General features: G+C 48.7%; 1 protein-coding gene across 2 annotated transcripts in view; it reads right to left on the bottom strand.

The window, feature by feature from the left end:
• Positions 1–16,462, bottom strand: part of LOC149443329 (uncharacterized) — a 36,339-nt gene extending 19,877 nt beyond the window's left edge. For both annotated transcript variants that reach the window (XM_089655668.1, XM_089655669.1), the window contains exons 1-3: positions 15,980–16,462; positions 11,164–11,256; positions 49–120 (exon numbers count right to left, since the gene is read on the bottom strand). In XM_089655668.1, the coding sequence (XP_089511794.1) occupies positions 49–120; positions 11,164–11,256; positions 15,980–16,042 (228 nt within the window). In that variant the 5' untranslated portion in view covers positions 16,043–16,462. The remainder of the gene's footprint in view (positions 1–48; positions 121–11,163; positions 11,257–15,979) is intronic.
• Positions 16,463–16,665: the final 203 nt, after the last annotated feature.

The raw sequence follows: 16,665 nt of genomic DNA, 5'->3' as shown, positions 1-16,665 counted from the left end.
GACACATTTTGTTTTTTTAAATAAATGTCTCAGAAGGTTAGTATTCACCCTACAACACGGAGCCGTCCCCTCTGGTTCTTTGCCTTCTTCATTCTGCCTACAATTTCCATTGTTCAACATCTGAAAAAAAAGAAAATCATACAGATATACAATATGTACAGCAGTCCACCAATAATGAATGGCATTGCAACACTGTGCACACAGGGGGAGATTTATTAAAACTGGAGCACTCAAAATCTGGTGCGGCTGTGCCTGGGAGCCAATCAGCTTCTCACTTCAGCTTGTTCAATTAAACTTTGGCAATAAAACCTGGAAGCTGATTGGTTCCTGGGCAGAGCTGCACCAGATTTTGCACCATGCAGCTCAATGTTATCTTAGGTGTTCATGCACATTAGGGAGAGAAAAAAAACACTTCTGGTTTGCATTTTTGAGGAGGGTTTTAACTACTTGCCGGCCTCCCCATAGCAGATGTACTGCTACATGCGGCTGTACTGTGCAAAATCATGTAAATATATGTGATTTTACATTTCTGGGTGGGGGGCGTGCGCCACTGTACCCACGCCGCTGTTGGCTGCTGAGGATGCCAATCACCAGGTCCCGGCCGGGACTCGGTGATCATTGGCAGGGCTGAGAGGGGAGAGAACGGAGTATAAACCACACAGATCCCTCTCCTACCAGCAAGGACATGCTGCTTTGTATCTCTCTGCTGTGCAGAGAGATAGAAAGCAGCAGGTCTGCTTAGTAAGACACAACACAGTACACAATATAAAAAGTCCCTAAGGCTAGGTTCACACCTATGCAATTTGCATTTGGTCCGTTTCTGCAGTGCGTTTTTGCCACATTTTTATGCATTTTGCATTTTTTTTTTCAATTTGTTGCTAGGCAGATTAAAATGCATCCAAAAAAGCATCATTTTTTTTTTGCCTTCCTCTGGATCAACTGTGGGTATAGGATTATAAGTTTTTTTTTTCTATGGTTGAACTGGATGGACTTTTGTCTTTTATCAGCCAGACTAACTATGTATGTAATATGTAAAAACGCACTACATGCTTTTCTGCAGCGTCTCCATTAAAGTCTATGGAACTAAAATCGCAACATTTTGCGTTCAAAAAAGTCCCCAACCCTTTCCAAAAAAAACGCACGGGTGACAACACAGAGATGTGAACCTGTCCCATAGGAAATCATGGTAAATGGACTGCTGTGCGTTTCCGCAAAACGCTTAGGTGTGAACCTAGACTAACACATAGTTAACCCTTTGATCGCCCCAGATGTTAGCCCCTTCCTGCCCAGTGCTATTAGTTCAGTGTCAGTGCTTTTTATTAGCAGTGATCACTGTATTACCCTAGGTTCACACTTCTGTGGCTTGCATTTGATGCATTTCTGCATTGCGTTTTTGCCACGTTTTGCTTTTTTTTGTTAGGCAGATTTAAAATGGAAAACGCATCAAAAACGTGGCAAAAACGCCTAAAAAAAACCAACTACATGCGTTTCTTCAGTGTTCCCATTGAAGTCTATAGAAAACGCAACATTTTGCGTTCAAAAAAGTCCCAGAACCTTTCCAAAAAATGCACCGGGTGAAAACGTGGAGATATGAACCTGTCCCCTAGGAAATCAAGTTAAATGGAATGCTGTGCGTTTCTGTAAAACGCATAGATGTGAACCTAGACTAACACACAGTTAACCCTTTGATGGCCCCAGATGTTAACGCCTTCCTGCCCAGTGCCATTAATACAGTGTCAGTGCTTTTTATTAGCACTGATCACTGTATTACCCAAGGTTCACACCTGTGCGGGTTGCGTTTGATGCGTTTCTGCATTGTGTTTTGCACTTGCATTTTTGCCACGTTTTGATTTTTTTTCTTGTTAGGCAGATTTAAAACGGAAAACGCATCACAAACATGGCAAAAACGCATAAAAAAACCAACTACATGCTTTTCTTCAGTGTTCCCATTGAAGTCTATAGAAACAGCAACATTTTGCGTTCAAAAAAGTCCCTGAACCTTTCCAAAAAATGCACCGGGTGAAAACGTGGAGATGTGAAGCTGTACCATAGGAAATCACGTTAAATGGACTGCTGTGCGTTTCTGCAAAACGCATAGGTGTGAACCTAGACTAATACACAGTTAACCCTTTGATCGCCCCAGATATTAACCCCTTCTTGCCCAGTGCCATTACTACAGTGTCAGTGCTTTTTATTAGCACTGATCACTGTATTGTCACTGGGGATATCAGTGGCAGTTAGTCAGTTCCCCCCCAGTGTCAGAATGCCCGCCGCAGTCCCACAAAAAGTCGCTGATCGGCGCCATTACTAGTATAAAAAAAAAATAAACAAAAATCCCAGTATCTATGCCGCCATTTGAAAAACATTAGAACTTTCAAGTAAACCAATTAGTTTACATGTATTGGGATTTTCTTTTAGCAAAGACATGGAGCAGAATACGTTTTGGCCTAATTTATGCTGAAATTTGATTTTTACATTTTTTTACTGGACATGTTTAATAGCAAAAAGTCAAAAATATTGTTTTTTTTTCCTCAAAATTGGAAGTCTCTTATTTATAGCGCAAGATAAAAAAAACACACAGGTGATCAAATACCACCAAAAGACAGCTCTATTCGTGAGAAAAAAAGGACGTAAATTTCATTTGGATGCAGTGTTGCATGACCGTGAAATTGTCAGTTAACGTAATGCAGCGCCGTAACGCAAAAAATGGCCTGGTCGGGGGGGGGGGGGGGGTAAATCCTCTGGAGGGCAGGGGGTTAAGGCAGAAAAAAACCCCCACTAAACTCTCCTAAACACGTGTACAAAAATACTCTATATGGGCGTTTCTTTCTGCTCAGGAACTGGTGTTGTTTTGGGCCCAGTGTGCATGGAGCCTACAGTGAAATTAAAGGGAACGTTGAAAAACTCGAATGACGGGATCTAAATGCAGAAGAGAGATATGCAATGCCTTTTCTGCAAAAAAAAAAAACATGTAAAATGTGAGTCTGAGTGTAATGTGTAACTCACAAAACATAATTACAGCCGAAAATATTTCCCCGTGTCGCCTGCGTGTAACGCAGTTTAAATTTTCACACGTAGGCACTCCCAAAATTTGTATTTACATCCATATGTGTGCTTGTGGGGGTGCTAAAAAAAAAAATCAGGGGGAATTTGGTGTAATTAAATTTTTTTTTTTTTTTTTAAAAAGTCCTCTATACGATGATATTTTGGTGACAGGTTCTCTTTAACCGCTTCCGGTCCGCCCATAGTCTGTAGATGGCAGGCGGAAAGCTTTGCCGATGCGGGCTAACATACTTGTACATCAGTCCGCGGCTCACAGAACGCTCACCCGGGAGCTCCTGGGCGATCGGTGCATCACCCGGACAAAGAAGATCACATTACCGCTGTGTCTGGGAGATCACATGGTGTTTTACAAAGTGATTGCTGTGTCCAATCACAGCAATCACATAGTAAACAACAGAACGTGAACCTAAGCATCGGCTCTCTCTGCTCCCAGTGTGATAGCACAGAGAGGCGATATTGCAGCCTGAGGGTACAGCAGCCTGGCAGGAGCCATCTAAACTCACAGACTGAAGTGGCAGCCATCCCAGTGTCCCTGATTACCGCCCCAGTGTAGGAAGAAAAAGGGGTCCAGTCAGCCCCTGTCACCTGTCCCAGTGCTCACAGTACTCCATACCACCATCCTGAACACCCCATACTCCCTACCAGCGTCCTGAACACCCCATACTCCCTACCAGCGTCCTGATCACCGCCATACCCTATACCAACATCCTGATCACCGCCATACCTTATACCACCATCCTGATCACCGCCATACCCCATACCACCATCCTGATCTCCGCCATACCCCATACCAGCATCCTGATCACCACCATACCCCATACCAGCATCCTGATCACCATCATACTCCATACCAGCATCCTGATCATCACCATACCCCATACCAGCATCCTGATCACCGCCATACCCCATACCACCATCCTGATCACCACCATACCTCATACCAGCGTCCTGAACACTCCATACTCCATACCAGTGTCCTGATCATCGTCATACCCTATACCAACATCCTGATCTCCGCCATACCCTATACCACCATCCTGATCACCGCCATACCCCATACCACCATCCTGATCACCACCATACTCCATACCAGCATCCTGATCACCGCCACATCTCATACCACCATCCTGATCACCACCACACACCATACCATCGGCCTGATCACCGCCATACCCCATACCAGCATTCTGATCACCACCACACACCATACCACCATCCTGATCACCGCCATACCCCATACCACCATCCTGATCACCACCATACTCCATACCAGCATCCTGATCACCGCCACATCTCATACCACCATCCTGATCACCACCACACACCATACCATCGGCCTGATCACCGCCATACCCCATACCAGCATTCTGATCACCACCACACACCATACCACCATCCTGATCAGCGCCACACCCCATAGCAGCATCCTGATCACCGCCATACACCATACCAGCATCCTGATCACCGCCATACCCCATACCAGCATCCTGATCACCGCCATACCCCATACCAGCATCCTGATCACCGCCATGCCCCATACCAGCATCCTGATCACCGCCATACACCATACCAGCGTTCTGATCACCGCCACACCCCATACCAGCATCCAGATCACCACCACACCCCATATCACCATCCTGATCACCGCCACACCTCATACCAGCATCCTGATCACCGCCATACACCATACCAGCATCCTGATCACTGCCACACCCCAAATAAGCATCTTGACCATCGCCATACCCCCTACCAGCATCCTGATCACTGACATACTCCATATCAGCATTCTGATCACCACCATACCTCATACCAGCACCCTCATCACCACCATATCTCATACCAGCACCCTTATCACCGCGATACCCCCTACCAGCATCCTGATCAACGGCATACCCCATATTAACATCCTGATCATCACCATACCCCATACCAGCATCCTGAGCACCGCCATACCCCATACCACCATCCTGATCACCACCATACTCCATACCAGCATCCTGATCACCGCCACATCTCATACCAGCATTCTGATCACCACCACACACCATACCACCATCCTGATCAGCGCCACACCCCATAGCAGCATCCTGATCACCGCCATACACCATACCAGCATCCTGATCACCGCCATACCCCATACCAGCATCCTGATCACCGCCATACCCCATACCAGCATCCTGATCACCGCCATGCCCCATACCAGCATCCTGATCACCGCCATACACCATACCAGCATCCTGATCACCGCCACACCCCACACCAGCATCCTGATCACCGCCATACCCCATACCAGCATCCTGATCACCGCCATACCCCATACCACCATCCTGATCACCACCATACCTCATACCAGCGTCCTGAACACTCCATACTCCATACCAGTGTCCTGATCATCGTCATACCCTATACCAACATCCTGATCTCCGCCATACCCTATACCACCATTCTGATCACCGCCATACCCCATACCACCATCCTGATCACCACCATACTCCATACCAGCATCCTGATCACCGCCACATCTCATACCACCATCCTGATCACCACCACACACCATACCATCGGCCTGATCACCGCCATACCCCATACCAGCATTCTGATCACCACCACACACCATACCACCATCCTGATCAGCGCCACACCCCATAGCAGCATCCTGATCACCGCCATACACCATACCAGCATCCTGATCACCGCCATACCCCATACCAGCATCCTGATCACCGCCATGCCCCATACCAGCATCCTGATCACCGCCATACACCATACCAGAGTTCTGATCACCGCCACACCCCATACCAGCATCCAGATCACCACCACACCCCATATCACCATCCTGATCACCGCCACACCTCATACCAGCATCCTGATCACCGCCATACCCCATACCAGCATCCTGATCACCGCCATACCCCATACCAGCATCCTGATCACCGCCATGCCCCATACCAGCATCCTGATCACCGCCATACACCATACCAGCATCCTGATCACCGCCACACCCCACACCAGCATCCTGATCACCGCCATACCCCATACCAGCATCCTGATCACCGCCATACCCCATACCACCATCCTGATCACCACCATACCTCATACCAGCGTCCTGAACACTCCATACTCCATACCAGTGTCCTGATCATCGTCATACCCTATACCAACATCCTGATCTCCGCCATACCCTATACCACCATTCTGATCACCGCCATACCCCATACCACCATCCTGATCACCACCATACTCCATACCAGCATCCTGATCACCGCCACATCTCATACCACCATCCTGATCACCACCACACACCATACCATCGGCCTGATCACCGCCATACCCCATACCAGCATTCTGATCACCACCACACACCATACCACCATCCTGATCAGCGCCACACCCCATAGCAGCATCCTGATCACCGCCATACACCATACCAGCATCCTGATCACCGCCATACCCCATACCAGCATCCTGATCACCGCCATACCCCATACCAGCATCCTGATCACCGCCATGCCCCATACCAGCATCCTGATCACCGCCATACACCATACCAGAGTTCTGATCACCGCCACACCCCATACCAGCATCCAGATCACCACCACACCCCATATCACCATCCTGATCACCGCCACACCTCATACCAGCATCCTGATCACTGCCACACCCCAAATAAGCATCTTGACCATTGCCATACCCCCTACCAGCATCCTGATCACTGACATACTCCATATCAGCATTCTGATCACCACCATACCTCATACCAGCATCCTGATCACCGCCATGCCCCATACCAGCATCCTGATCACCGCCATACACCATACCAGCATCCTGATCACCGCCACACCCCACACCAGCATCCTGATCACCGCCACACCTCATACCAGCATCCTGATCACCGCCATACACCATACCAGCATCCTGATCACTGCCACACCCCACACCAGCATCCTGATCACCGCCACACCTCATACCAGCATCTTGATCACCGCCATACACCATACCAGCATCCTGATCACCGCCACACCACATACCAGCATCCTGATCACCGCCATACCACATACCAGCGCTCTGATCACCGCCACACCCCATACCAGCATTCTGATCCCCGCCATACCCCATACCAGCATTCTGATCACCATCATACCTCATACCAGCATCCAGATCACCACCACACCCCATATCACCATCCTGATCACCGCCACACCTCATACCAGCATCCTGATCACCGCCATACACCATACCAGCATCCTGATCACTGCCACACCCCAAATAAGCATCTTGACCATCGCCATACCCCCTACCAGCATCCTGATCACTGACATACTCCATATCAGCAATCTGATCACCGCCATACCTCATACCAGCACCCTCATCACCACCATATCTCATACCAGCACCCTTATCACCGCGATACCCCCTACCAGCATCCTGATCAACGGCATACCCCATATTAACATCCTGATCATCGCCATACCTCATACCAGCATCCTGATTACCGCCATACCCCCTATCTGCGTCCTGAGCACCGCCATATCCCATACCAGCATCCTGATCACCGCCATACCCCCTAGCCACATCCCGATCAACGCCACACCCCAAACAAGCATCCTGATCACTCCCATACCTCATACCAGCATCCTAGTCACCGCCATACCTCATACCAGCGTCATGATCACCACCATACTTCAGGATTCAGCATTCTGATCACCGACATACCCCATACCAGCATCCTGATCACTGCCATACCCCATACCAGCACCCTCATCACCGCCATACCTCATACCAGCACCCTGATCACCGCCATACCCCATACCAACATCCTGATCACCGCCATACCCCATACCCGCATCCTGATCACCGCCATACCCCATACCACCATCCTGATCACCACCATACTCCACACCAGAATCCTGATCCCCGCCATACCCCACACCAGCATCCTGATCACCGCCACACCTCATACCACCATCCTGATCACCGCCATACCCCATACCACCATCCTGATCACCACCATTCCGCATACCAGCGTCCTAATCACCGCCACACTCCTTACCAGCATCCTGATCACCGCCACACCTCATACCAGCATCCTGATCACCGCCATACTCCTTACCAGCATCCTGATCACCGCCACACTTCATACCAGCATCCTGATCACCGCCATACCCCATACCACCATCCTGATCACCGCCATACTCCATACCAGCATCCTGATCACCGCCATACCCCATACCAGCATCCTAGTCACCGCCATACCTCATACCAGCGTCATGATCACCACCATACTTCATAACAGCATTCTGATCACTGACATACCCCATACCAGCATCCTGATCACTGCCATACCAGCACCCTCATCACCGCCATACCTCATACCAGCACCCTGATCACCGCCATACCCCATACCAACATCCTGATCACCGCCATACCCCATACCAGCATCCTGATCACCGCCATACCCCATACCACCATCCTGATCACCACCATACTCCACACCAGCATCCTGATCCCCCCCATACCCCACACCAGCATCCTGATCACCGCCACACCTCATACCACCATCCTGATCACCGCCATACCCCATACCACCATCCTGATCACCACCATTCCGCATACCAGCGTCCTAATCACCGCCACACTCCTTACCAGCATCCTGATCACCGCCACACTTCATACCAGCATCCTGATCACCGCCATACCCCATACCACCATCCTGATCACCCCCATACTCCATACCAGCATCCTGATCACCGCCATACCCCATACCAGCATCCTGATCACTGCCATACACCATACCAGCATCCTGATCACCGCCACACCCCACACCAGCATCCTGATCACCACCACATCTCATACCACCATCCTGATCACCGCCACATCTCATACCACCATCCTGATAACCGCCACAACTCATACCACCATCCTGATCACCACCACACACCATACCACCATCCTGATTACCGCCATATCCCATACCAGCGTCCTAATCACAGCCACACTTCATAACAGCATCCTAATCACCGCCATACCCCATACCAGCATCCTGATCACCACCATACCCCATACCAGCATCCTGATCACCGCCATACCCCATACCAGCGCCCTGATCACCGCCATACCCCATACCAGCATCTTGATCACCGCCACACACCATACCAGCATCCTGTTTACCGCCACACCCCATACCAGCATCCTGATCATCGCCATACCTCATACCAGCGTCCTGATCACCACCATACTTCATAACAGCATTCTGGTCACCGACATACCCCATACCAGCATCCTGATCACTGCCATACCCCATACCAGCACTCTCATCACCGCCATACCTCATACCAGCACACTGATCACCGCCATACCCCCAACCAGCATTCTGATCACCGCCATACCTCTTACTAGCACCCTGATCACAGCCACACCCAATATCAGCATCTTGATCATCGCCATACCCCCAACCAGCATTCTGATCACCGTCATACCCCCTACCAGCATTCTGATCATCGCCATACCCCCAACCAGCATTCTGATCACCGCCATACCCCCAACCAGCATTCTGATCACCGCCATACCCCCAACCATCATTCTGATCACCGTCATACCGCCTACCAGCATTCTGATCACCGCCATACCCCATACCAGCATCCTTATCACCACCATATCCCATACCAGCATCCTGATCACCGCCATACCCCCTACCAGCATCCTCATCACCGCCATACCCCCTACCAGCACCCTGATCTCCGCCATACCCCATATCAGCATCCTGATCACCACCATACCCTATACCAGCATTCTGATCACCATCATACCCCATAGGAGCATCCTGATCACCGCCATACACCATACCCCATCCTAATCACCACCATACCCCATACCAGTGTCCTGATAACCGCCATACCCCCTACCAGCATCCGGATCACCGCCATACACCATACCAGCATCTCGATCACCGCCATACACCATACCAGCATCCTGATAACCGCCATACCCCATACCAGTGTTCTGATCACTCTCATACCCCATACCAGCATCCTGATAACCACCGTACTCCATACCAGCATTCTGATCATCGCCATACTCCATATCAACATCTTGATCACTCCCAAACCTCATACCAGCATCCTGATCACTGTCATACACTATACCAGCATCCTGATCACCGCCATACCCCATACCAGCATCCTGATCACCGCCATACCCCATACCAGCATCCTGATCACCGCCATACCCCATACCAGCATCCTGATCACCGCCATACCCCATATCAGCATCATGATCACCTCCATACCCCATACCAGCATCCTGATCACCGCCATACCCCATACCAGCATCCTGATCACTGCCATACCCCATACCAGCATCCTGATCACTGCCATACCCCATACCAGCATCCTAATCACTGCCATACCACATACCAGCATTCTGATCACCGCCATACCCCATACCAGCATCCTAATCACTGCCATACCACATACCAGCATCCTAATCACTGCCATACCACATACCAGCATTCTGATCACTGTTATACACTCCCAGTGGCTGCAGCCATCAGAGGTGTGTGTAACCCCCACCCTTGCCACTGACGTATGTTAAAAGCCTTAGGGTAGCTAAGTATAAAAACAGAAAAATCACCATAACAGACCTAACTTATAATCAGTAGGATATGTCCCTTGTGCTGATTCCTCTTTTTGTAGAAATCCAACCTCCTCACACACCCCTGTTGCCATAATCTTCCAGTGTGGTAGGGGTTAATCAAACTAAGGGAGCTGTCACATCTATACCTGCCCTTTCCACCATGCTCCTCCATTCATACAAGCTTCTCTAAATATAACAGGATCTATGAATGGATGTGGTGGAGCTATCAGTCATTTACCCCTCTTCCATTCATAGATCCTGTTCTGTGTGGAAATAGTTTTCTCAAGATTATACAATCTCCTTTAGAATGACCAAAACTATGGAATATAAGGACAAATCTAATCAGGCCAGACCTCGCACTGTATAGCTGATGGCAGTTCTGAAGGAGATTGTGCAATCAGATTATATAGTGTATACTCAGCTTTAATATAAGGTCCTATGTCTATATGACATTTTATGTACACTTACTTGTATGCGAGTTTCACAGATACCATTTTCCTGGTCGGGACTGTGGTACACGTCTGAAGGTGGATGCACCGCGCTCTTCTGTGAATCATCGATCTGTACCAACGAGGACAAAACAGACATCTTAGAAACATTTGTGTATAGATTTGAAAAAATACAGTTTTTTTTTTTAAAATGCCGACAAGTACAGGCGTTGAATACGTGAGGACATCATGCGTAGGCCACGCATGACCTCATCATATATTCAACGCCTGTACTCCTTGCTTCCAGTTTTGAATACCATAGAGATGATCGGAGATGTTCCGGTCCAAAATCAACTTTATGGTAGGCCGCCAGAGCTGCCGGCTTCAGTGTTGATCCAGGACTGGAGAGGCTGGAAAAGCACTGGAGGGTGGCGGGGGGTGAGGGTGACCCCTCTTGCTGCCTGTAAAAGCAACCCAGCAGCTATTTAACCACTGGGATGGCTTTTAAATAAAAAAGAATTACCTTCAGAAAAAAATAGTGATATGATGCCTGTAGCTTCAGGCATCAACCCAGTATACCCACTGAAAGTCCAGGACATCATATGATGTCCTACAGGCAGGAAACGTTATACCCATAGCCACCGTTTGTCATCTATGATTAGTTACTATAGGAGGAAAAGCTACTGCATGCTGAATATCAGGACAAACTACTTCCAAACACCTTATTTATAGTAGTAGTGAACATACACTATATTGCCAAAAGTATTGGTCGGCCTGCCTTTACACACACATGACCTTTAATGGCCCCCCAGTCTTAGTCCGTAGGGTTCAATATTGAGTTGGCCCCGCCCTTTGCAGCTATAACAGCTTCAACTCTTCTGGGAAGGCCGTCCACAAGGTTTCGGAGGGTGTCTATGGGAAGGTTGGACCATTCTTCCAGAAGCACATTGTGAGATATTGGACAAGAAGGCCTGGCTCACAGTCTCTAATTCATCCCAAAGATGTTCTATGAGGTTGAGGTCAGGCCAGTCAAGTTCCTCCACCCCAAACTGGCTCCTCCATGTCTTTATGGACCTTGCTTTGTGCACTGGTGTGCAGTCATGTTGGAACAGGAAGGGGCCATCCCCAAACTCTTCCCACAAAGTTGGGAGCATGAAATTGTCCAAAATGTCTTGGTATGCTGACGCCTTAAAAGTTCCCTTCACTGGAACTAGGGGGCCAAGCCCGACCCCTGAAGAACAACCCCACACCATAATCCCCCTTCCACCAAACTTTACACTTGGCACAAAGCAGTCAGGCAAGTACCGTTCTCCTGGAAAATGCAGGACAGACTAAAACATTTAATGTGAAAACGGCTTAATGTAGCTTAATGTGTGATAAACTGCCTAAATCTCAATCAATTGACTTGAAACGTTGCACAGCCCAAGTTCTCAACATCTCAAACATGTCCTAGAAGTTTCATAGATTTTGGCTTTCCACAAAGAAAATGGGGGACATTAACCGCTTGCCGCCCTGCCACTGTACATATACGGCGGCAGGGCGGCACTCACAGGCAAAACCACGTTATAAAACGTGTGTTTTGTAAAAAAAAAGGGGGTGCGCGCGAGGCGCGCTGCCGCCCTATTTGTCCTGTGGATCACCGCCGCAGATGTCAGTTGCCGGGTCACAGCCGCTCGTTAGCGGCTATGTCCCGGCGATCGGCGGTAAACGGTGTCACCTCTCTGTCAGCTCGAGGATGAGCTAATCTAGAAAGAACAGTTTCTCTTTCTCGATCAGCCTTGTCCCGCCCCGTACACACCCCCGCCCCCTAGTAAAACACTCCCCCTCACTCCTATAACCCTTCCCTGCAAAATAAAGTTAACCCCTTCCTCCCCATTGCCATTAGTACAGTGTCAGTTTTTTTTTTTGCACTGATCACTGTATTAGTGTTTTTGGGGATGTCAGTACCCCCCAATGTCAGAATGTCCGCCGCAGTCCCGCCATAAGTCGTTGGTCGCTGCCATAAGTCCCTGATCGCCGCCATAATTCGCTGATCGCCGCCATTATTAGTATAAAAAAAACCTAAAAATTCCAGTATCTTTCCCGCCATTTGTAAACGCTATAACTTTCACGTAAACCAATTAATTTACGCGTATTGGGATTTTTTTTAGCAAAGACATGTCGCAGAATGCATTTTGGCAGAAATTTATGACTAAATTTGATTTTTGCATTTTTTTTTACTGGACATGTTTTATAGCAAAAAGTCCAAAATATTGTTTATTTTTCCTCAAAATTGTCACTTTTTTTTTTATAGCGCAAAAAATAAAAACCGCACAGGCAATCAAATACCACCGAAAGAAAGCTCAATTTGTGGGGAAAAAAGGACGTAAATTTCATTTATGTACCGTATTGCATGACCGCGCAATTGTCCGTTAAACTAGCGCAGCGCTGTATAGCAGAAAAATGGCGTAAATTGCAGTATTTATACCATAATTTGTAGACGCTATAACTTCCACACAAAGCAATCAATATACACTTATTGGGATTTTTTTTACCAAAAACATGGAGCAGAATACATTTTGGCCTAAATTTCTAACCAACTTTGAGTTTACTATATATTTTTTATAGCTGAAAATAAAAAATATTGTTTTTCTTCAAAATTTTTGGCGTTTTTTTGTTTATAGCATGAAAAATAAAAAGCGCACAGGTGATCAAATTACACCGAAAGAAAGCTCTATTTGTGTGAAAAAAAGGATGTAAATTTCATTTGGGTGCAGCATTGCATGACCGCGCAATTATCAGTTGAATTAGTGCAGCGCCGAGTAGCAAAAAGAGGCCTGGTCATTAAGGGGGGTAAATCCTCAGGAGCTCAAGTGGTTAAGCTTGTTTTTGGGGAGCTTAATGTGGCGTAACGTACAAAAAAGAGCTTAGATGTTGACCAATTTCCCCCAAACTTCACACAATAGAAGACTCTATCTATGGCAACCTATTCTGAAAATTTCAGGTCATTTGGTAAATCACACCAAAAGTTATTCACATTAAGCTATATTTTACAGTGCTAAAACATTTAATGTGAACAACTGAATGTAAAAAGAGCTTAACGTACCATAATGTGCCTAAATCCCAATCAATTGACTTGAAACGTTGCACAGCCCAAATTCTCAACATCCCAAACATATCCTAGAAGTTTCATAGATTATGGCCCGGAGGTAGACTGTACTAAGATTGAGCACATAGCAATTCTCATGAATATATACAGTGGATACAAAAAGTCGCCATACCACTGTTAAAAAAAGTCAGGTTTCTGACAAAGAAAAATACAAAGAAAAATAATTTCAGAAAAATGTCCACCTTTAATTTGACCTATAAACTGTACAACTCAGTTGAAAAACATACTGAAATCTTTTTGGTGGAGGGAAGTAAAAATAAAAAACTAAAATAATATGGTTGCATAAGTGTGCACCCCCTTACACTAATCCTTTGTTGAAGCCCCTTTTGATGTGATTCCAGCTCTGACCCCACTGTGATGCCCCCTCTGCCCCAACCATGATGCCTCATATGCCCCCAGCATGATGCTTCCACTGCCCCCAGTGCGATGTACAATCTTCCCCCAGTGTGATGCCCCCTCTGCCCCCAGAGTGATGCTCTCTTTACCCCCAGCATGCCGCCCTCTCTGCCCCCAGCATGATGTCCCCTCTGCCCCCAGCATGATGTCCTCTCTGCCTCTAGCATGATGTCCCCTCTGTCCCCAGCATGATACCCCCTCTGCCCCCAGAGTGATGCTCTCTTTGTCCCCAGCATGACACCCACTCTGCCCCCAGCACAAAGGTCCCCTCCACCCCCAGCATGATGTCCCCTCTGCCTCTAGCATGATGTCCCCTCTGCCCCCAGCATAATGTCCCCTCTGCCCCCAGCATAATGTCCCCTCTGCCCCCAGCATAATGTCCCCTCTGTCCCAAGCGTGATGCCCCCTCTGCCCCCAGCATGATGCCCCCTCTGCCCCCAGCGTGATGCCCCCTCTTCCCCAAGCATGAAGCTTCCTCTGTCCCCAGCATGATGCCCCCTCTGCCCCCAGTATGATGCCCCCTCTACTACCAGAGCGATGCCCCCTCTTCCTCAAGAATGATGCTCCTTCTGCCCCCAGTGTGATGTCCCCTCTGCCCCAACCATGATGCCCCCTATACCCCCAGCATGATGCTCCCTCTGCCCCCAGCGTGATGTCCCCTCTGCCCCCAGCATGATGTCCCCTCTGCCCCCAGCGTGATGCCCCCTCTGCCCCCAGCATGGTGCCCTCTATGCCCCCAGCGTGATGCCCCCTCTTCCCCCAGCATGATGCCCCCTCTGCCTCTAGCATGATGTCCCCTCTGCTCCCAGCATGATGTGATGTCCCCTCTGCCCCCAGTGTGACACCCCCTCTGCCCCCAGCATGATGCCCCCTCTGCCCCCAGCGTGACGCCCTCTCTGCCCCCAGCGTGATGTCCCCTCTGCCCCCAGCATGATGTCCCCTCTGCCCCCAGCGTGATGCCCCCTCTACCACCAGCATGATGCCCCTTCTGCCCCCAGCATGACGCCCTCTCTGCCCCCAGCATGATGACCCCTCTGCCCCCAGCATGACGCCCTCTCTGCCCCAGCATGATGCCCCCTCTGCCTCCAGCGTGATGACTCCTCTGTCCCCAGTACTAGCACATAAATTGGAGATCAGAGAAGGAGGACATTTTCAAAAACATTGGTGGTACAATAGTCAGTTTTCTAACTTCCTTCTAATCTAGTCCCTCTCCCCTACCTAACAGATATAGAAAGGAAGGATAAGTCCGCAAAGGGAGGTCAGGGAGAGGCTTTCCAAATAAAAACGTCTCTGGGTGATGATATGTACTCACCGTCTCTCCTGAGCCCCTATGAAAGGATGATGTTTGATGGGTGAGTACAACTGATTCCGCCATGTGCTCAGCTGTCTCCTCTCTCCGTCTCCTAGCCACGCAAGCTGTGTGTCCCTCTTTCAATGTCCGCCTGTGGTTTTGTATAAGTAGAGTATCTGCAATCTTTCAGTAAAGCCAAATTCAGGGTTCAACCCTCTGCTTCAGATAACTGTCACTTCCTCCACTCACAGTAGACCCTCAATTTCCCAAAACTGCCGGTTCTAGCTTTAGGTGAGTACTACCCGTGATAACATTTGCACTCAGAGAACTATCTCCTTCTTCTAGATCCAAGCAGTACTGACACCGAAAGCTTTAGCCGGATGGAAGTACCATAGATAGTACTCAACTGTGTTGGACACTAATGTGGCCAAAACCAAACGTGATGGAAGATCAGACCAGAGGAGGGTAACATGGCCTGCTGCCGTGATCTCTTGGCTCTCTGAACTACAGACTGATCGTGTCTAAGTATATCAAGGAGTGGCCTTCTAGTGGGCGGCACAGTGGCTTAGTGGTTAGCATGTCTCTCTTGCAGTAAATGGGTCATGGGTTTGATTCCTGACCATGGCACCTCCTGCATGGAGTTTGTATGTTCTCCCTGTGCTTGTGTGGGCTTGCTCTGGTTTCCTCCAAAGACATGATGATAGGTT

This window comes from Staurois parvus, unplaced genomic scaffold, assembly GCF_062004578.1.
Source record: "Staurois parvus isolate SC_StPar_1 unplaced genomic scaffold, SC_StPar_1.0 ptg000860l, whole genome shotgun sequence".
Classification (NCBI taxonomy): domain Eukaryota; kingdom Metazoa; phylum Chordata; class Amphibia; order Anura; family Ranidae; genus Staurois; species Staurois parvus.
Note: the sequence above shows the minus strand (reverse complement) of the source record. Positions and strands in the feature narration are given on the sequence as shown.